We start from the raw sequence: 21,368 nt of genomic DNA on the forward strand, positions 1-21,368 counted from the left end.
TCTGCGGACATGACTCAATACGGACATTAATCATGCATCCAACAAAGTCTCAGCTAAATATGTATGTATTATATATGGGTTTTTAGCAAAACTGGGCGAACAAAGGGTGTTAGAATACTTTTTGTTTCAGCACCGTTGAGCAGCAGAGATTTAAGAGAGAAAAAAGCAACCGCAAAACAACAATAAAGAAACCAAACGAAAATTACTTTTCTACTAATTGCAACTCTGGAACTGCTGAGGTCATCGGGGGAATTGCGAATAGTGGCGAGGGGCAGATCATTTGGCCAACAGTTCAAAACAATGCACAGGAAATTCGCATTTACTCAGTGCCAGAGAAAAGCCAACAATAAACCAACACAAATGCCATGCAACATCAACGTTTTCCTTTGCCATTGTAGAGTGGAATTTGCACAAAGCCTTGGATTCAGTAATGATGCCAGCGTGCTGGCGGGATCAAGGGAATCAGACAAGAATTAGCTTATTTTTCCGATTGCAATACGCTCCCCGTCAAGTTCCGGCTACGATTAGGGCTTAAGCAAGTGAAGGTCTTAGTTAAAAGTGTATTATTTTACTAAAATAATCCATTTCGCAAACTTGAAACTTAAGTAAAATTTAATTTATAATATAATATGTTTACTAAGCTCATATAAAACCATTGATTATAAGTCTAGTTCTAGTATAAGTCAGGCACTAAACGAAAGTCAAATAATTAGTACATTTTTTTTAAATGAATTAAATTGATAATTTAAAATTTACTTATGGTAATTTTTCTAAGTCCATTTATCTTTTATAATCTCTAGAATAAATTGTCAATTTAATTTGTATTATTGATTTCATTTGTGTACACTTTGTTGTCACCTTTACAAAACATTCATATTCTGCTTCAAAATAAATACATAAGTCATATGTATATACCATTAAATATATAAGACATATTTCGAAAATTAAACTTTAAATACTTTTAAAACTTCGATAGAATATAAAACACTTCTTTCAAAAAGTTATAAAATAAAATGCAGATGAGGATTGTTTTTTAATTGGTAGTATTGGTTTTTGAGAACTTTTGTCTAAACCAACAATTCCAATAAGTCCCCACTATTTTCCCCGATATAAGCAGCCAGTCCTCTAAATAACAGAACCCCTAATCACCGCCCCAATACCAAATTACACCACCTTCATTTGGATCATTGCCGGCTGAGCGCTGGGTTGCCAATTGACATGGCTGCAACCAAGCTCTATTGCATAACACCTGACAAATGCAATTCAGGCAAAATGCATCGACGATGCTGATGATGGCCTCAAGTGAAAAACACTCACGCAAACACGCGACGCACTTTGGGCTCGGGATTGGGTGGCTTCATTCCAATGGGTACTTTATTAAAGTGCAGTCCAAATTGTGGGCCATCAGGCAGCCTTGCATTTGTTGTTGTTTTTGTCGGTGGTGCTGGGTGCTGATGCGGTGGTGCTGGAGCTGCAGTTGCAGCCACCGTGGCGTCAATTATCGCCGCTGTACGCAAAGTGGGGCAGGCAAATAATAAAAACGCGCCCAAACGCAGTCGTCAGGCTCAAAGCACTTCATTGTCAAATGAGCTTAAGCACGCCCCTTGGCCCCGATTCCGCCCGTTAAAACCCCCGCTTCCCATCGCACCAGCCCCAGCTCCATCTCCATCTCCATTCTCGTTTTCATTTGTGCAGCACTCTTCTCTGCGTTTTTTGTTTTCATTTAATTTCAGCAGCGGTCTGTTTCGATGCCCTAACCGACGCTATTTTTTAAGATTCTTGAACAAAAATGAAATTTTACAGTAATTTTTATTCTATTTAAAAAAAGATTAGTTCTTAAATAATTTGAGAAATCGAAATATTATTTTTTATTTAAAAGCTTTTGGATTTCCTAACATTCTCGTCAATCAGTGTTTTGTTAAATTTAACAAATATTTTTTAAATCGATATCTATTGGAAAAAGGTAATTACTTGATTTCTATATAGTTTTGGTGAAAAGTTCTCGACGTCTTTTTTATCTAAATTGTTATAATTGAATAAAGACCTTGTAAGTTATATCTCGAAGACCTGTAAAAAATTTTATTAAGATCGGTTGAGTAGTCTGCGAAAAATCTTGTCAATCGACTTTGAAAACACAGTTTCGAGATAAACGCGTTTTAAATTTAAAGTGACAATAAAAATGGGAAGCGAGTGCACAACTTATCAAAAATGTGTAAACTTAGGGCAATATTCTAAAGATGTTATAGAATTTAATTAGAAAATAAAACACCTTAAAACCGTATTTAGCTTATAAAAAGATAATTTTACTTAGACATTTAACTATAAAATAAATAAAAACTGCACTTTTGCAGACACATGTAAATCAGAAAGGGTATTTAAAGTTATGTCTTAAAACCAAACCACCTCTTCATGGGTGTTTTTCTTTTTTCAGCAGTTTTGTTGGCCGTTTTCACGCCTCACTTGCCGCCTTGTTTGCCTCGTTCGCTGATTTGCTGATTGATGGCGACGTCTGCAATTGAGACTGCAACGGCGACGGCGACTTCGGTTCCGTCTCCGTCTCCGCGCAGGTGTCGCCGCCTAATTAAATGAAGGCAACGTTCACGTCCACGCATGCGTAACCTGCAGCACTCCCATGCCCCTCAAGCGCCCTTCGCAATGCATTGTTAAGAAAATGGGTCAATATGCAATTATTGCATTTTTTTTTCGCTCTGTGGGCTCAGCTTCGTTTGCGTCACTTGCGGTGAGTTGAGTTCGCGAGTACGCAATAATCATAATATGGCTACTTCACTTGGCAAAGCAATCAAGCCGAGGCCTCCGGCTGTTGATTTTGTTAATATTTGCCCGACCACCATCCCCTCCATCCCCTCCATCCGCTCCATCGTTCTGTGTCTACCGCGCCCAATTCGCGGAACTCGGAAAGGAGTTGATGCATCGGTGCATCGATGCATGTGCACCAGCTCCAGCACCAGCTCCAGCACCAAGTTCTATGGCGTAATGAAGCGACGCCGGAGATTGTTTGGTGAGCTCCAATTTCGAGAGTGATGGAAAACATTTAAGGGCAAACTTAAATTGATTTTTGGAAGCACAAAATAACAGAAACTTTAAGCGAAAAACTTTTTAAGAGGCTCTCATGTTAGCTATATGTTAGCGACATAGTTAAAGTAATAAGAGAATGAATTCGAAATAAATTTAAAGATATTAAATTCAAAAATGGTCAATGCTTAAAGCTTTAAAACAGGCTAACGATTTCTTGCTTTAAAAATTCCCAAAAAAAAAAGTAATTTAGTATTAATTTCCTACAAATTTTAAGTAACATAAACATTTTGACCAAAGTAATGAAATGATTATAAGATATTCTAAACTTTAAACATACATTTACAAAATACTACTTACTTATAAATAAACGTGTAGGCAAATTTTCCAGACTTTACTTTCAGAAATATGTCTAAATTTTAAGCTATGTATATCCCATAGAAAACAAGCCTCCCAAATCAGATATTTCGGCCCATTCCGTTTAAATTTGTCAGCATGAGGGCCCTTCTAGGCGCCGAAAGCTTCCTAAATATAGTAAGTTCCGCGGGCAAATGTACTTCTTTGTATAATTATATAACTTACAGTGCAAGTACCGGGTCCGATGGTACAGCAAGGGCAAGTCATATCTGCCGCCCAAGGAGCTCTACGATGTGGCAATAAAAGCCATTGAAAGCCGCCCGCTAACAATTTCCGCACTTTTACGACCAGGTGGAAAGAAGGCAACCGAAACCCCCACATTGGAAATTTTGTGTCGCGCTTTAGCATCGGCCAGCACTGTAGGAACATCGAATAACTCAGGTTCCAAAGATGGGGCACCTTCTGCTTCCAACAGTCAGACATTGAAGGAAACGCCAGCTTGTCTCATGCAACAGGAAACTCAATCACAACATCGAAGCCAATCAAAAAAGTCCGAAATTAATTTGGAAGCCCCGAAAATATTTAACTGTAAGCACTGTTATGAAAATACTTTCGCTAAATTTCCAGGCCCTTCAGATATGACTATAGTAAACTGCAAAAAATGTCATGAAGATGACACAAATAAATCTGAGAAGCCGTACATGGGAAAAGCAATAACAGCACAACAGGGAGTCACTGCAAAACAATCAAGCAGCGTTTTAAAAGAGCTTTCAAAAACTCCTAAAAATAGCGAAGCTTCACCATCAGAAGCAGTAGGTCCACACAATCCACCTGATTTTGCCGACAGATTTTCCATGCCGCAAAAAACAGCTTTTCCTTTGGGAAGAAATCCCTGTGTTGACGGATTGTCACAATGTAAGCGGCCCAAAAAACCTACCTGTAACCCTTCCGTTTCGTGTGAAGGTACACAATCTGCACAGACAAAGTCAACAGATATTTTAAATACGAAGCATCCTAAAACATCTGAACCTGTAAATATCGCAGCTCTAGAGAAACATTCGATAAAAGCTAATGCTCCTGGAAGGACTTCATCAAAAGTGGAATCTCCTGATAAAATAAATGCTTCTGTAAATGCCAAGGCTCATGCTAACCCAAAAGTCGCCAAGGCTCCTCAAAAAAGCCCTGATTCAGAACGGCTATCACCAACTCCAACTGTGGGATTTTCTATGCCGCTTCATTCAGGTTTTCCGTTGGGAAGAAACCCCTGTAAAGATGGCAAAAAAAGTGCAGAGAAGTCAAAGTGTCCAACGCCAGAGCCTAAAACCTGCGACAAAGCCAAAAAAGAACCCAAATCTAAACCCAGCAAGAAACCAAAGAAAAAGGAGAAACAAAAAGCGCTGGGTATTAACCAATGTAAGCAAAGAACTGAAGAAAACACCTATTCTGAAAAAGAGGCTACAAAATCTCATGTTACGGGCACAGATGCCGTTCCACATGGTTCTTCCCAACCCAAGCCTAAGCCATCAGAAAACATAGCATCAAAAGAAAATCCTTTAAAGGAAAAGACATTGACACAGGGTTATACCAATCCAAAGCCAGGACAGGATAAGCCAGTCAGTCCTCCTAAAACCAACACGAAACCCGATGAAGGAAAGCTACCACCACCGCCTTCTTCTAGCTTTTCCATGCCACTCTTCTCGGCTTTTCCAATGGGAAGAAATCCATGCAGGGATGGGCCACGAGGAGCAGCCAAAGCGGATTGCCTCAAGTCTAAAGCTAATCCCTGCGCCACAGCCAAAGTCAAGCCTTGTAAGTCCGAAACAGATTCCTGTTCTTCGGATAGGAAAAGTTCGGGTGCCTCGGACTGCTCCAAAAAGGAAGGTTTTAGGAAGGCTTTATATGCTGTAAAAAGACTTCCCGCAAGCAAAGGTAAATCTGCTACTTCGCTACCGGAAAAAGCTTCATCACAGCCTTTACCGCCTGTTAAAGAAATTCAAGAAGATAAAGCAAGTCTCCTAGGTGCAAAGTCCCCTTTACCGACAAAGCCACCACCACCTAGTGAAATCAAAGCATCTGTGAGCCCTACAACTGCAAAGGCTCCTCCTCAGACATCGCCAAGTGATGTAGATCATAAAGATTCTTCGGGCTCTGCAAAGAAAAAAGAAAAGACTTGTTCCCAAGCACCGCCATCAAAGCCTCAAGAAGCAAAAATAATAAATGGTAGATGCAAGCCAAAGAAGCAATGCGATTCACCGGTAAGCCCCGACTTTAGCAGAGCCAAAGAAACACCCGAGTTGAAAAAGTTTCCCGTTCTACCACTGAAACAAAGCCTCGCCAGTTACCTTAGCAGTATCGAACCTCTTCTCACCGCCGAGGAACTTGAAAAGGAGCAAAAAGTGACCAAGAAGTTCGCGGACAACGAGGGCCATGATCTCCAGCAGCTGCTCGAAGAAGAGGCCGAACATTGCAGCAATTGGCTGACTCCCCGGTGGACTCGTGCCGCCTATTTGGGCTATCAGGCCCCGCTGACCGTCTTCTCCAGTCCCGGACTTTCCTTTCCCCTCCAAGAGTTTTCGGAGACCACTGATTTTCTCACCTTCACTGCCAAAGCGATTTACGGCATTTGCGAATTCAAGCAGCTAGTGGACCAAAACAAAATCCCAGTTGTCAAGATGGGCAAAAATGACCTGGACAACAGCCAGTTCTACAAGATCTTTGGTACAATTCGTAGACCAGGCCGATTTTGTGATACCCTTCAACAGTTCAGTGATGCCGATTACGTCGTAGTGGTCCACAAGAACAACGTAAGTACGGTATTTTATTTATTTGTTTATTTATTTATTTTTATATAAAAGATCTTAAAAGTTCCATTTCGTTATTAACTTCCCTACAAACTATATAACAAAATAATTAGTAGTAAAGCGTTTATAAATGACATTCATTTTCATTTTTATCCATCGAGGTTTTATTAAAATTTTGTAAAATTTTTATTTGACTATTTTTGGAGTTGATTTTTTATCTGAAAATTTAATTTAAAATTAAATTATATTAAGATTAAATAAAATGTGTTTAAATAAAATAGAAACTATTTTAGTCCTAATATTTTGAACGTTAATTATAATTAAATCATGCACTTTTATAAGCATTGTATTTAAAATTATGATTTAATATTTAATTAAAATACAAAGTCTACTTAAAAATCAAAAATTTGTTTTTACTATTATTTTATTTATCAGTATAAACTTACCGAAAAAGTCCATTCATCTTTCAAAGTATTTCATTTATATTATTTGTTTATTCCCTTCTGTACAACATCGCCATCTTAATAAACTTTCTGATTTACCACTTAGTACTACAAGTTGCCCATTTATTGCGAAAGCGGTAAGCTGTTGAATGTGCCCAGTCTGGTGGATGCGCTCCAGGAGATCATCGACTGTCCTATCGGAAAGGGCGAACCTTATGGCCTGCTGACGCACGACAATAGAAGCAACTGGGCGGAGGCCTATGCGGCTCTTAGCTGTCCGCATGGCAATGCCGACACAGTGGAGACCATCGAGCAATCCCTGTTCCTGGTGTGCCTGGACGAATGGGTGCCCATTTGCCAGGGAGAGGAGCGCATTGTGCAGGCCCACCAGCTTCTGCACGGCGGTGGACTGCGCCAGAATAGCGCCAATAGGTGGATGGACAAGACCATCCAGCTGATAGTCAACCCAAATGGATTGGCTGGCTTTTGCTACGAGCATTCTCCTGCCGACTGCCAGCCACTGGCGATGCTAATGGACTTTGTGCAACAAAAAGTGTAAGCAATTGAAACGAGTCTTAAATCCAGCTAATATGATTCTTAACCTCAAATTTGATCAGCAGGAACGAGGAGAACTATGGTGGCGAAAGCAGTGAGCCACAAAAGGATGTATCATCCACATTGTTAAAGTTTCAGGCGACGAACGAGTGCATCAACTTGTGGATGTGCCAGGCAATGCGAAACATCCACAGGATCGCCAGTCAGCTACAGATGAACGTGTTCCAGTTCGAGTGCCATGGCAAGTGCTTCATCAAGGCGCAGGGTCTCAACACAGACAGCTACATTCAGTTGGCCCTCGGTCTGGCCTACTACTCGGTCCACGAGAAAATACCTGCCCAGTACGAGTCCGCTCACTTGAGGATTTTCATCGAAGGCCGCACCGAAGCCATACGATCCACCTCGAACGAGTCGAAGGCCTTTGTCCTGGCCATGCAGTCGGAGACGGCCTCGAGGCACGAGCAGCTGGTGGCCCTGCAAAGGGCTGTGGATGCCCACGAGCGGTTGACCAAGGAGGCCATCACTGGACAGGGCATCGATCGCCATCTGTTTGGGCTGCAGCAAATGGCCCTGGAAAATGGCATGCCCTCGCCGGAATTCTTTCAGTCGAAGGGTTTCGTAAGATCGGTATCCTTTCAGCTGTTCACCTCTCAGGTGGCCACATCCCACGAGAGCTTCATGGCCTACGGACCTCTGTTGTCCGACGGCTACGGATGCTGCTACAATCCGCAGGAAGACAAGATCATTTTCGCCATTTCCGCATGGAAGAATTCCCCACAAATTAGCCCATTCAAATATGGCACAGCCATTAAAAAGTCCCTGAACGCCATGAGAAGACTTATCCTGGAAACTGGTGGCGATCCCGTGGGCGAACATCCATGCAAATGCGAGGAAATTCGGCCCTAGAAGGGCAACCCTCTTGAATTCGGTATCAAAGCTTGGCAAATACACATGCGCATTACTTCAGATGCACTAACCAGGCTCATTAACTGAGTTCAGGGTCGGCGAAAAAAAACGATTTCGTATTACTCACGCTTATAACAAGATCACCTTTGACAAGAAATAAGCTTGAGACTCGTGAAATTCTCTTTAAGAATAAAATTCTGACTCAGAGTGAAAAGTATGCAGCCCACTCAAGATCATACGAGAGGAGCTCACTCACTCGCTGCCAGCTTGCTAATTAATAAAGCGGCCAACTCAGCTGCCGATTTAGGGTATTATTAAAAAATTGGATTAGTAAAATATATTTGTGCAACAAGAATAGCTGCATTAATAGGTGAAGCAGTTAAGTGGGAACCGTTTTAGGTTTTTATTTATTTATTTATTTATTCATTCCACCAATGGATTAAATCCTTTTCTGACTACTTAGGTTTAAACTTAGTTCTAAAACTAAATAGAATTGTTATATACCCGCCTTCCATTTGATGCACCACTGACCCACTTCCCTTATGAATGCGACGCCTTCTTCTCTTGGGGGGCAAACAGTCAACACCTCTTGCCCCTCATGATCCCCCCATTATCATCTAGTATTTGCCCCGCCAGTTCTTATGCTCTGTGCTCTTTGCTGGCTGCAATTTTATTGCTAAATTAAGTAATTGGTACAAGAATACGCCTCTGCAGCCTACCCCTTTCGGCTGACCTGCACTCGTTTTTGAATCCACAATCTAAATGATTTGTGTTTGGGTATCTGTATCTATCAGACCTCTTGCAGCTCCGCACAATGAGAAGCGTGCTCTGTGTTCTTCTATTTCTTTCCATTCTTTGCTATTCACTGGTGCTTCTCACTGCGAATGTGATTTGCAGACGCGGATTCTAATTTAGTCTGCGAATAGAACGTTCATCTGTGTCTATATCTCTTCTCTACTGCTGAGCAAATCATTCCAGGGATTTGCGACTTATTTTCAATTGACTTTGTGGCACTTTGTTGCCACTTTGTCTCACTTCACAACCTAAATCCTATTCTTTTGGCAACGAAATTCAGTATGCTGATATTTTTAGTCAAATTCTACATGCCACCCTTTATTATTCTTTCAATAATGATAACATTTAACAGCAAAAGTTAAATCTAGTATTTAAAATATTTAAAAATTTTTGCTAAAATCCCCTATTTTCCGATAATTATATTTTCGAGACGGTGAAACGCGGTCTTTTTTGTTGAGTTAAAGTTGTTAAAATAATTAAATAAGGGTATTAGTTTAGTTCGCAAATCACTTCGTGTGAATCACACGCCTATGCGAGGGGCGTGATCCGTCGGTCAACCTTCCTCTCACGTGCTGGTCGTCATCGTCGTCGTCGGCCACAATCTGATCTCATTTTAATCACTGCTAATGAATGTCAACACTAATTGCCACTTGAGTGCCGGCACTCAGAGAAAAAGAGCGGGTGGTGGGGCGAGGGGCGAGGGTGCAGGGGGTGGACCCGAAAATGATCTCAAACAAAACAAAGTTAACAAGCAGAAAACACAAAAAAACGAGTCAAACAAAAGGCCACAAAACTTCGAAAGCCTAATTACGGGTTGTTATAACTATATGGGGCACAAACCCCTCTTCGGGGAGTGAAAACAAAAACGAGCTGAAGGGAGGAGTGCGTCACTTAAACGACTAAATATTTACAAAAATTTACACAAATTAATTAACCAATTAAGTGAACGTAGAGCAGACAAGTTTGGTCATTAATCACAGAGTGTTTCTATGACGAACCGCGAAGTCCCCTTTGGGCTAATAGAGTGGTTAAAACTCAACTCAGAGACACTTTATTGGGTTTATTCAAGAGTGATGAATGGATTATTTGATCTTATGGCAAAAAACCTCTTTAAACTTTACTAAGCGAATGTCACTTAATTTTGAATTTAAATATTATAAGCACTAGTTTCACTGACAAATGGAAACATTTTAATATTTAAGCAGTTACAATTATGATTAAAATTACATGGCTTCCATTAGGAAAATTTACTTTCTATTGGATTTAAGTGATTGAGACGTTTACCTACCTAAATACTGGTCGCAAAATGCAGGCAGATGGAAGATCAAGTTGTTTGGCCGGCCACATGGCGTATGAGTAATCGGCGCAAAGCCTTAGCCATTTATGGCGCCCCTGCAGCATCGATCGACTTGGCTTTGAAACCGCGTCTTGGACAACGAATTCGATTGAACAGCGATTGTTAGTCTGTTGTTTGTTTGTTTGGCGTGGCTCTCAGTTGCGATTCCAATTTCCAGCTTGTTCTGCCTTCCATTTGGTGCCTTGTCATGCTCCACGCTGCAGTTGCCAGTTTCTGAGTTTTTTGAGTTTTTGAGGATAGCCTGCAACGAAGTTGGGGTCGCAATTCTTTATTTGTATTCCGAGTAATTGTCGTTGCTGGCGGTGATGTCATACGGCAGGTAGATAGGTGCCAGAGGTGACTACTTTTTGCAGCAGTTGCTTGTCGTTGATGGATTCGTTGAGGCGAATCTCGCTTTGGATTGGATTGGATTGGTTTGGATTGGCTTGGATTGGATTGGATTGATGATTGAATTGGTCTGTGCAGCGGAGTCGAGTCGAGTAGATGCTCGTGTCTTGGCCGCTTGCGCCGCTGCGCATTTTGACCAATTTTAGCCAAAATCAATTAGTCTTAACTGATGTTTCGTCGTTTGTGCTTTTTATAGAACTCACCCAAGGAGCGGGGAGCTTATGGCTTTCTGATATCATTGGGGTCAAGGCCAGTGTTCAGAAGCACCCGAAATCCAGAACCGATCCCCTCAAGCCTCGAGATCTTGGCTGCTGCGCAATTCAAAGAAAGCCGTGCACATAAATTCAGCTGGCTAAATGTGCACAAACATTTGTATATACAGCATTCTGAGCTGGCTTCGATTCGGCGTCGTTAATTAGCACTGAAATTAAACTTTTTTCGACGCCACTCTTTCCATTCATTTGTCGCATTACCTGCGACTCCGTTTGCCCAACTCTCTCAGCTCAAATTAAGTCCCAAGATTCCAGTTTCCAAGCGCCCAACGACGATCGGTCGACTAATTCTTCTTTAAACAACCCGAGGAGAACCGAAAAATGAGCAGCGGCATCGAAAAGTAAATTCAAAAATCTTCATAAACATGCTAACAAAAAGTTCTTTTGCCAGCGACCTTGGAATTTCAGTTCATCTGCTTTGAGTGCTCGCTGCCCCTTCGCTCCCTCGCGCATGGATTTCTTTATTTATTAATTTGTAATGCCATTTTACGTCTGGCCATTTGGATGCCATAAAAAGTTTCGGTTCAGTTTTCTTGAAATTTCGTTCTGGAGGGAAATATAATAAGTGCGATGCCCCAAAAGAATCTTCAGAATGCAAGTAGCAGAAACGAGTAGTATCTGCAAGATTGCGCAACCCACACTCGCATGTTGAGTGCTTGCATTGGCCTGGCCTCTTTGACTCTATTTTCTTTTTGTGTATTTGCATTATTTTGGTTTTTGCCTCGGCCCGCATTCAGCATGCGCCCTGTTGTCCCCCCTTCCCCACTTCCTTCGACTGCATCTGCAAAACACATTCGCAATGGAAAGCAGAAGTGGAATACCGAGGAAGAGCACAGTGCGCGCTTCTCATTGTGTGCCGCCTCGCGATGCCCAGATGCAGATACGAGGCCGCCGGCGGTCTAATAGATACAGATACTCAGATACAGATACACAGATACAGATACAGATACCCGCACAAAGGCAAACAGAAGCACAGACAGCAGCACATTTAGATTGCAGAATCCAAAAGCGAGTGCCGGACAGTCGAAGGGAGGGGAGGAGGGCTGCGGAATCGGCTTCTTGTACCAATTACTTAATTTAGCAATAAAATTGCAGCCAGCAAAGAGCATACAACCGAGAAATCGAGAGCGAACTGGAAGAACGCGAACGGCATATGCCACTGTTGCATAAGAACTGGCGGGGCAAATACTAGATGATAATGGGGGGTTGACTCTTTGCCCCCCAAGAGAACAAGAAGGCGCCGCATTCAAATGGGAAGTGGGTCAGTAGTGCTTCAAATGGAAGGAGTCCGATGGTTGGACTTAGAACTCTTCGCTAGTTTTGCTTTCAATTAAGAGCAGAACACATAGTTTTGGAATCTTTCCTACTTTTTATATTCTTAACTTTCTGTCAATGGTAGTTTTGCAAGATTTTCGACTTTCGATTATCCCAAAAACCACTTACAAATATATTTATTAAAGTCATACGAATTTAACACATAATTGCAGTGTTCAATTGTTTATATAACACATATCTTTTGTGGACTATTGCAAATATATTGATGGGAACATTTTCTTATTTTCTCGGGGAACTCGACTATAGCGTTTTATCTGGTTTTTCTCTACAAAGGTATCGTTCGCCTACCTTTCTTTTATATTATTTAATGATTGCACCAATGTGTTTGCTTTATAGATTGAGTACCAGTCTTTGGCACTTGGTAATGGATCCCAATTAACTGCATCACCTAACTATCGACTCTTGCCCTGATGCCCGGTCTCTCCTTCATCTGTGTGTATGATTTAGTGCCTCCGCTGACTTGACTGAGTTATTAATTAGCGAAATGAGTGACTGCACTCCCCGCCATCCCCGTGGCCGTTCTCAGATCAGCTGAGCTGAGCTGGCTGCACTTGACTGACCCGCCACCTCCGCCGCCCCTTTTCCCTGCCTCGTTCTCTGAGTCAGGCTAACATTCGCGATCGTTTTGGGGCCTTGTCAAAGGTGAGTAATAACCGGGAGAACGTATATGGCTCGGTGGATGTTTCAACAGAAATTCGCCAAGTTTGGAGGCAAATGTTAACCTTGAACTTGGCCACACAGAGAGGTTGAGCAGTACTTGAATTTGAATTTGAATTTTCCCATCTATTGCCGCTCTTTGTTGGCGCTTTTTTGCAGTTGCATTGCGCTGCTCAGCGGAGCTGAAAATATTTAAATGCTAAGCTACGTTTTTTTTTTTTTTTTTATAGCTGCGGCTTAACAAATATGAATGCGAAATTTGTTTGGTGGGACTCACCCACTAACTGGTCATGACAATGCCGATGACGATTTTGTTGGCCTGTCCAAAAAGCAGAACCACAAGCGACTAAGTAATTACGTCGAAGAGCGAGAGAGAAAAAGAGAGAGAGAGAGAGAGAGAGAGAGAGACTACACCAGGTTATGCAAGTTCAAGGCCAAAAACTCTGCATTAATTATAATTATTTTTGCATTTGTTAAACGCAGAGGGGCAACAACAACAATCAACACGCCGCCGCCTGTTAATTGTCTGGGCGAATGCAAAAGAAGAAAAACAGGTAAATGCAGAATTTGTTTTGCTCGAATGTGGTAATTAATTGTGGCCAGCAATCGATGGCAGAATCCCCCTTTCAGGGGGTTAATGTCATTCCAAAGAATTGAACCCACTAATGCCAGTAAGCTTCTTAAGGACTGGACTTTCAAAGTGCTGAATACGTTTGCTTGCACTTTTTTATTTTGTGTTACCATGTGTTACAAAGAAACATGATTCGAAAGAGCAACCCAAAGAACAAATCATTCAGCACTTTGGCTCCTTTTGTCATCAGCAAAATATTTGGCACAAGAGACGCCATATCTTATATCACTTTTAGAGTTTCGTTATACTCGATAAGCGAGTAAATAAAAGGCTGATAAGCAGCAGTCCCCAATTCAATTTACCCTCCATTGACAAGTAAACGGGGGGGGATATGAAACTGAGGGGAGACCTAAGCCAACGATTTCTCTGCCATTAAGAGTCTTAAGAGCTAGAACAGACCATGAAGTGAGCTCCGGCAGGAGGGGACATCATTCATCTACTGAGTCTTAGACAGAGAGTGACATAGTAAATAAATTGAATCAGTTGGCTGCGTAAAAAGCTTTGCTGATGGTGCTGAATTGAAAGTGGAAGGCGAATCCGAATCCGAATCCAAATCCGAGTTAACTTTAATTCCTAGTGTCTATGACTTGCGGGGTAACTTTAAGATGGCCGCTGTCTGTGTCAACAGTTTATATTTCCGCCCTTTTACCGACCTGCAACTAATTCCTGACTGGCTGGCATATCTTACTCAAACCCGGCTTCTTTATCCTTTCTTGTTTGTTCCGTAAAAAATCAAGACAAAGAGGCTTTAGCCACATTGCGTTTACTTAATCGAGGTTTTGAATTCAACTAAAAGGGCAATTGTGTTGAGACACAGCTAACATATTTTTCCAATGATTTCAAGCGCTTTTGGTTTTTCATGACCTTTATGATTATTCCCATTTGCTTATTGTAATTCGATTACCAATTTTAAAAAGACAGAAACTGAAAACAAAAACTATAAACTGTAAGCAAATTTGAACAAGGAGGAAGCAAACATCGGTAAGCCGAAGTTAATTTCAGCTATGGCAAAAATATAATAAAATATAATAATTCTGATGAATTATTCGATCGTTTTTATGGCACCTAAATAACATTGTTTTCTGATTTCAATAAAATTAAAAACGGTTATTCTGAAATAATAAACCATTACAATCTTAAAAAATATTAAAACAAGAAAGGAAGCAGGGTTCAGCAATCCAAAGTCTATATATAGCTATTTTTAAAATTTAACAATTTTTAAAACAACAATATTGCGATTTTTATGCCTATATGTTTAACAACATAACTAAATCATTTCCAAAGCAGCAAACAGACGGTCGTCCTGCGGAAACAACTTCACAATTATTTGATTTATACCACCAATTCACTTTTCGATTTTATCATTGTTTTGGCTGGGCAAAAACAAAAGTAATCATTTAAATTAAATTCCAAATTTACACGTCAAAATGTTTAATTATATGTACACAGTCGAACATTCGAATGTGGCAAGAGAATTTGCATAGTAATTGCATTTCATTTGAAATAATTGATTGTTTCGTTCGATTTTTGTATTTTCATTGATTTGTCGAGACAGTTAATTATATTAATTGCGAATTTAAAAATCAATCTTTCATTAAAAATTACTTTTGATGGTAACCGAATATCCTTTATCGATTTACCCGCTGAAAAGTACTAATAAAACATATTCATGATGCGGAAATCGATTTAATTTAACCCGATAACCTTCCTTTTGTTAAGTTATACATGGTTAAAGCTGATGGCTGAACTTCGGCAACTAACATAAAATAGCATACATTTTCTAGTGAATGTTCTAAGCTTCAAATTAGTTTTTTTTTTATATTTATTATTCCGTTAGTTAGCATAAGCTATTTAGAGTTTAACGCTGTGTTGAATGGAAAGTAAAAGTATTATTTTCTAAACTATGCCACAAGCTTATTTGAAGAGAAACGTGACAAGTTGTAGGATAAGTGCTTCAAAAGCTAATGCACAAGTAGGACATATATGACTACAAGACTTATATTATAAATTATTGGGCGAATTGAAATATTGGCTATTTTTTGTATAAAACAGTTTACAATAAGAAACTAAATAAAAAAGACAGCTGTTATTTATTTAGTTTGAGACATAATTTCAGGCAACCCACTTTTGTTATTGCTTCTAATTTATTTTGTATAAAATTCGAGTGTTTAAACTAAGCTTATTATTTGAACACCGCGAGCGTCCTCATTTGAATCATCTCTGAATCGATCAGCATCGAAACCAGATGCTCTGTCGTCATCGTTTCCCCAGTTGTTTCTATTATTGTCACTGCCATCCAATTTTTCCAGTCGCTTCAGCAAGTTATCGACATCCGAATTGTGAACACTATCGCTCCAGTCATTGCCATTGAAGTCGATATTGCCACCTGCAGATCTTGAATTGCCACCGCCTCCCAGGTTTATAGTCTGGAAAACACCCGATGCAGCGATTGCGGAACAGCCTGCACAGAGCAGAAAAAGTAGCAGAATGGCTTGCATTTTCGTTCGATTGGCACTTGCTTCAGTTGACTGAGTGTCAGTCGGCTTCTGAGCTTCGCTTTTATAGCCTTGCCTTGAGTTATCAGCAGTTCTAAATGATTGGTATTATGTGTACAGAGGTTATACATTGATTAAGGTGAGTGCGGGAATTTCCAGCTCACTTCAACAGTATATGGTGCCGGTTTACCACAAGCCAAATTGATAATATATATGACGTTCCGGTTGTAGTATTGGTATATTGCGCTGATGCTGGGAAATAATAATAATTCCCGAAGCAATTCTCTTTAAGCAAGAGTACATCGTGTTAATTTTCGACATCTTCAAGAATTGAGATTTATAGATACAAGAAAGCAAGCAACTTTGGCGAGCCGAAGTTTTTATACCCTTGCAGCTATTCCAAAAATGAAATATCCTTTAAAACAACTAAACTTTGATTTATATGCATGTTATAAATTTATTTTTAATGTTTTTTCTATGTTAATATTGTGTTTTGGATTTTCCTACAAACTTTATATTAATATAAAAGTTGTAAACTATTTTAGAAATTGAACTAGTTATTATAATTATTTTCTTTTCTACTTATTTGCAACAAATGCATTTTACAGTGTTAAATTAATTTATGTACGAACATTACAAAGGGTAACCTAATATTAAGATAGAAAATATTAGTCACTATAAACAAACTTGGTAACAAAATCAATTGAATCTAAGGTTGTCTCTTCGTATCTATCACTTAAGTAGTCAGTTGAATTCTTTTGGGCTTCATCGTACTCCTGCCAACGTCTAACTAGATCATCCATTGCGTTCATGAACTCTTCGGCACTGTTGTACCCACTACCAGATTCCTCCAAGACATCATAATTAGAATCCTCCGGAAAGACAATATTGTCGTGCGGATGTGCAGCAATTAGCACGGCACAAATGACTCCAACTAGGAACAGCAGTCGAATATTGTGGCTGTTCATGCTGTTCAATAATCTGCGGACAACTGCATTTCTATTTGTAATTTCTTTCGTTTTTATACGGATTGGTCTGATCAATGATTGTTCACATTATTTCTGGAAAATCCAGTCTGGGCAATGCCCAAGGTGCAAGTTGCTTGGATTTCCTCATTCATATTTATGCGGTGGGCGGCGTAATATTCCAAGCTGAATCTGAGTCATCACAGACCGAGCCAAAACAAGCATTGCGCATACGACACGATAACACTTGCAGTGCAACAGTCATGCAAACAAGTCTACGATTAGTTCTTAATTATTGATATATTTCCTAGGAAGGGAGTTGATGTTTGCAAACTTAAATTTCTTGAGAGAAAGTGAAAATTAAATTATCATTTCCGTTTATACACAATAACAAAAATATGTAATGCTCTTACATTTATATCTTTCTTATTAAAAAACATTTAAAAGAACACGCTAAATAATTTATTAAAAGTTTATCAGGTTCCACAACAATAAAAATTTATTATATTTATTAATATCTCTAAATAAACATTTATTATTATCTCTAAATTTATTTATTTATTTTTTATTATCTCTAAATAAACAAATATTAAATCAAATAAAGTAAAAACTATTTTGTTAAGCAAGTATACGAAATGCTTAAATTTTTTTGAATCATTTTGATAGCACAAATTTATAGTTTTCTTTTGCTAATATCTAATCCAATTTTGATGTGTAGCAAACTTTCCAGAGCGACTGTATTTGTAGCTCCCTGCAAAGACTATAAACACGGACCGAAGTTGGATGCTGCCGGCAACCCTAAAATGACTTGGCTACGAACAACGAGCACTTCACTCTGCTCCGTTGCCTGAATCCCTCTTTGGCTCATACGGCACTTTATTCAATTTTCCAAAGCGCTCGCCTCCCACCCGCCGGCCCATCAGAAAACCCCTGCTAAAAACATGCAATCTACTCACGAGGCTAATGCCCTTTTACGGCTTTGGAGTGTGCCGCATCAGCAAAACGGTGCTGAATCGGTGCTGTGCTGCTGCTGAAGTTGCAGCAGCCAACCTCCTAACCACCATGCGAACAAGGCCATTAGGTGGGCCAGCAGACTCTATTCTGGTGGCTGCAGCTCATTATCCTCCGTGGAAGCACCCATCCAGCCACTGAAATAAACGCGTGCTTGTCTGTAAATATGTCGCACATTTCCATCATCTTCATTAGAGTCAGACATAATCGTTACTCAGACTGCTTTCACTGATTTAAAAAACGTTTTCTATACTTTCCATTTTATTCTATTTCATTATTGTTAATTTTTTGTTCTTCTTAAGCGTTTCAAATGATATTTTATTATTAAAGTAAATTATTATTTTTAATCTCAATAAAGTATGAGATTAAAAATAATAATTGACTTGCATTAAATAAAAGATAAAAATTAGACATGCGCTGTTATAAAACTCAAATTACACTTACAAGTGGTATCATACAAAAAATGTAATAATGTAATAATGTAATGTAATGGAATAATTTGTTTAATCAGGGAGCTCCACTGCCCCGGAAACTTGCATCTCTGAAGGGTTTTGTCTAGCTTCGAAAACCAGTATAATTAATGATAAGTTCAGAAGCTTCAAAATCTCGGCATTTCCTTAGCCCACATAAATACCGACTTGCGTGTGAGCTTTCAAGTATGTAGAATGTTTAGCAAGCACTCCGCCATAAAAGAATGACAGGCAGTGAAATTAACATTTAAGTCACACAATGACCTTCACCTAGAAGCCATCAAAGCGTATCTATGCGGCCCAGCCCTAGCCCAAAACCCCAAGATCCGCTGGAGCCCAAAACCAAAGCCAAAGCCAAATTCAACTACAACGCAGTGCGACCAAATATCATAAAAAACAAAGTCAATCAAAAATTCGAGGAAGCAGTAAAACGATTGCAGACTGAAGTTTAAACACGCTTTCCGAAAATGTTCTTGTCAATATTTTATTGGAATGTTGCAGTAAAAGTTTCAAAGTTAAATATTGTGCAAATCAATACATATTTGGCAGCTAAAGGTTTGCACTCAGAAAAAAAATCATCGTAAATCCAAAAATTTTCCCTTTGTATAAAATATTTTCGGTACTGAATTAGCCCCGAGAGGTGTTTTGTTTAAATCAAATGGAATAATTCAGTTTTAAAAATAAAAATAATTGAAATCTATAATTTTCCTATTGGATAAACCAATTTAATATGTTAATAATAACGTCATCATGTGTTTTGTTTATTTTAAGTAAGATAATATTTTGAAAAAAAATGTTACATGTAAATATTTTAATATTTAATATTACTATGGGGTTTTTCTCTGGGCGTACAAATTTGATGCGCTTATACTTTTACATATTTTGATATCGGAGTGCTTAATCAGAAATATAATTTATATTAAAAGACATCAGGTGTCCAGCGTTGCTAACTTTTTACGAAAACTTAAATACCCCCACAAAGAGCATTAAAAAATATATGAAAGACGAGACAAAGCCGAAGCTAGCTTTGCTCAGTCGGTCGCGTAATTTTGTTTTCGGAGCCACTTGATTAGCACGCTCTGAGCCATGTTTAAACGTGGGCTGTTTAACCAAACGACAGCCACTTCACCCGACCTGGCCAGGCCGTCCAATAACAGCAATGGCAACAACAAGAGCACCGATATTGCCAACGACGCCGTACAGAATTCAGCTAAAGACCGCACTAAAGACTTTGACGCAAGAAACGTGCGAGTACGTGCCGCTGATTAGTAAAACAAACAAATTAAATTGGTTTCTGCTTTTTGCTCGTTTTCTTCTTTTTTTTTTTTGGCTTACGGCTTTGGTCCTAAGAGCTAGACGAAAGAGCTGTGTTAGCTCAAAGAGTTTTGTAAACTTTTAAAAGAGAATTGTGAATGATTTTGGCCATGTTAAATCAATAAACGTTTTAGTCTTCTCCTCAAACAGAATGTGGAATATTAGGTTAAAGTCGCAAGCAACATTAGATTATTTTTTAAGTGATATATGTGCGCAGAACTTATTTAAATGCCATGACTTTACATTTTTAGGAACGACCGTAAAGGCAAGAAAATAACTAGCTTAAGAATTTATAAAATTGACAATTAATCCCATCTCTTTATTTCAATTAAAAATAATTCCATTGAAAAATGTAAGGTTTTCATGATTTTAAATTTAACTTAGTTTTTTCATTAAAACTTTTTTTAAAATAAGTTTCTTCTCTACGCTAAAAAATATTTAAAGCTCAAAATCAAAAAAAACCAACACGGTTTGTGACGAAGATTTAAATTTTAAATGCCGTGAAGAAGCCTTTAAATACGTTGATTTCAAAAAAATTCATTACAAGTATTTCCTTCAGTTTAGATTTTAAAGAACTAGAAAATTTTTCACGATGGATTTCGAGGAACTTTATAGCTCGAGATTCAGTAAGAATTTCTTTTAGTGTTAACTTAGTTTTTTAATATTGGGTTTAAACATCAAGGTCCACAGCAAAATCATTTGATCTCTGTGACTTCTGGTCTTGGCTTATAAGCAGGCACATGTGGCCCGTAGATCTATGAAATAAAATGAATATTTATAAAAGAATGGATTGCATTGTCATGAGTAGGCAAACGTCTCAAGCATTCTTGGCTTTATGGCTTGGCCCGTGGTGAAGGAGAGTCAGGTTTATTAATCCATGCCAAATCAATATGCAGGTCGCGGCTTTGACTCAATTCTTATTTTGCCCGAGACGTCATTATAAACCGCAGCGTTTTTGGTTGGCAAGGGGGTTTGCTTGGGCTAAGCCCATTACTGGTCACCAGTTGGGTAAGTGCTGCCCATACACTAAGAAATTCTATAGCTTGATTTCAACGACAAAATATTATAATTGCTTTTACAAGTTAATGAATAAATTTTGCGTTTAAGATTTGTGACTTAGGGACTTATCGTTCGATTTTTTAAATTATAACTTACTTTCAGAATTCTTTGGAAACTTTGGTATCTGACATATTATCTTAAGAATATCGAATAAAAATCATATATTGAAACAGCAACAGGTAGTTAAAAGAGCCTAGCTACTTTATTTTTATGTATTTTGTTTACATTTTTCAAAAGAAAAATTCTTTAAAAAATTGTATATTAAAATGTTTTTATATTTTTTAACATGTTTTCTTTGCTTTGTTTTATTTGAAGTGTACTGCTGGCACTGCTGCTACTACTGCATTGTTCTCGGTGGCGTTCTTAACGAGCGCAGCATGCAAAACAAGGCGCAAGACGCCATTTGGCCAACACACACAGAGGGAATCGCAGAATCGTTTTTATGGCCGATGCGCCCCCTGCATGATAATCGAGCCAGTCCCAACTGGGTGAATTTCTGTCTTTGCCCTGTCCCTCTGTGAATTG

The 21,368-nt window shown here is 39.1% G+C and overlaps 3 protein-coding genes across 6 annotated transcripts; 1 reads left to right on the forward strand and 2 right to left on the reverse strand.

Annotated features, from left to right (window-relative positions):
• Positions 1-3,419: 3,419 nt before the first annotated feature.
• Positions 3,420-8,161, forward strand: LOC128262071 (carnitine O-acetyltransferase). 4 transcript variants are annotated; one of them, XM_052996104.1, is made up of 4 exons: positions 3,420-3,567; positions 3,618-6,194; positions 6,741-7,189; positions 7,252-8,161. In XM_052996104.1, the coding sequence occupies exons 1-4, from the start codon at positions 3,529-3,531 to the stop codon at positions 8,093-8,095; spliced, it is 3,909 nt and encodes a 1,302-aa protein (XP_052852064.1). In that variant the 5' UTR covers positions 3,420-3,528; the 3' UTR covers positions 8,096-8,161. The 4 variants fall into 4 exon arrangements, with proteins under 4 accessions (XP_052852064.1, XP_052852065.1, XP_052852066.1 ...); XM_052996105.1 differs by having other exon boundaries at positions 7,255-8,161; XM_052996107.1 differs by lacking the exon at positions 3,420-3,567 and having other exon boundaries at positions 5,464-5,645; positions 5,720-6,194.
• A 7,439-nt stretch (positions 8,162-15,600) lies between these two features.
• Positions 15,601-16,074, reverse strand: LOC128261429 (uncharacterized). The gene has a single exon (XM_052995124.1). It carries the CDS (start codon positions 16,025-16,027, stop codon positions 15,698-15,700), a length of 330 nt encoding a protein of 109 aa, XP_052851084.1. The 5' UTR covers positions 16,028-16,074; the 3' UTR covers positions 15,601-15,697.
• A 412-nt stretch (positions 16,075-16,486) lies between these two features.
• LOC128261754 (uncharacterized) lies at positions 16,487-17,033 on the reverse strand. The gene has a single exon (XM_052995602.1). It carries the CDS (start codon positions 16,990-16,992, stop codon positions 16,693-16,695), a length of 300 nt encoding a protein of 99 aa, XP_052851562.1. The 5' UTR covers positions 16,993-17,033; the 3' UTR covers positions 16,487-16,692.
• Between the last annotated feature and the right edge of the window lie 4,335 nt (positions 17,034-21,368).

Source organism: Drosophila gunungcola, unplaced genomic scaffold, assembly GCF_025200985.1.
Source record: "Drosophila gunungcola strain Sukarami unplaced genomic scaffold, Dgunungcola_SK_2 000001F, whole genome shotgun sequence".
Taxonomy (NCBI): domain Eukaryota; kingdom Metazoa; phylum Arthropoda; class Insecta; order Diptera; family Drosophilidae; genus Drosophila; species Drosophila gunungcola.

Excerpts from the sequence above, each read along its gene's own strand:
- LOC128262071 (XM_052996104.1), top strand. The coding sequence starts at position 3,529 with ATGAGGGCCCTTCTAGGCGCCGAAAGCTTCCTAAATATA. Across the intron at positions 6,195-6,740 it reads TAGTGGTCCACAAGAACAAC|TACTACAAGTTGCCCATTTA; the intron begins GTAAGTACGGTA and ends TTTACCACTTAG. Across the intron at positions 7,190-7,251 it reads GACTTTGTGCAACAAAAAGT|CAGGAACGAGGAGAACTATG; the intron begins GTAAGCAATTGA and ends AAATTTGATCAG.
- LOC128261429 (XM_052995124.1), bottom strand. The coding sequence starts at position 16,027 with ATGCAAGCCATTCTGCTACTTTTTCTGCTCTGTGCAGGCTGTTCCGCA.
- LOC128261754 (XM_052995602.1), bottom strand. The coding sequence starts at position 16,992 with ATGAACAGCCACAATATTCGACTGCTGTTCCTAGTTGGAGTCATTTGT.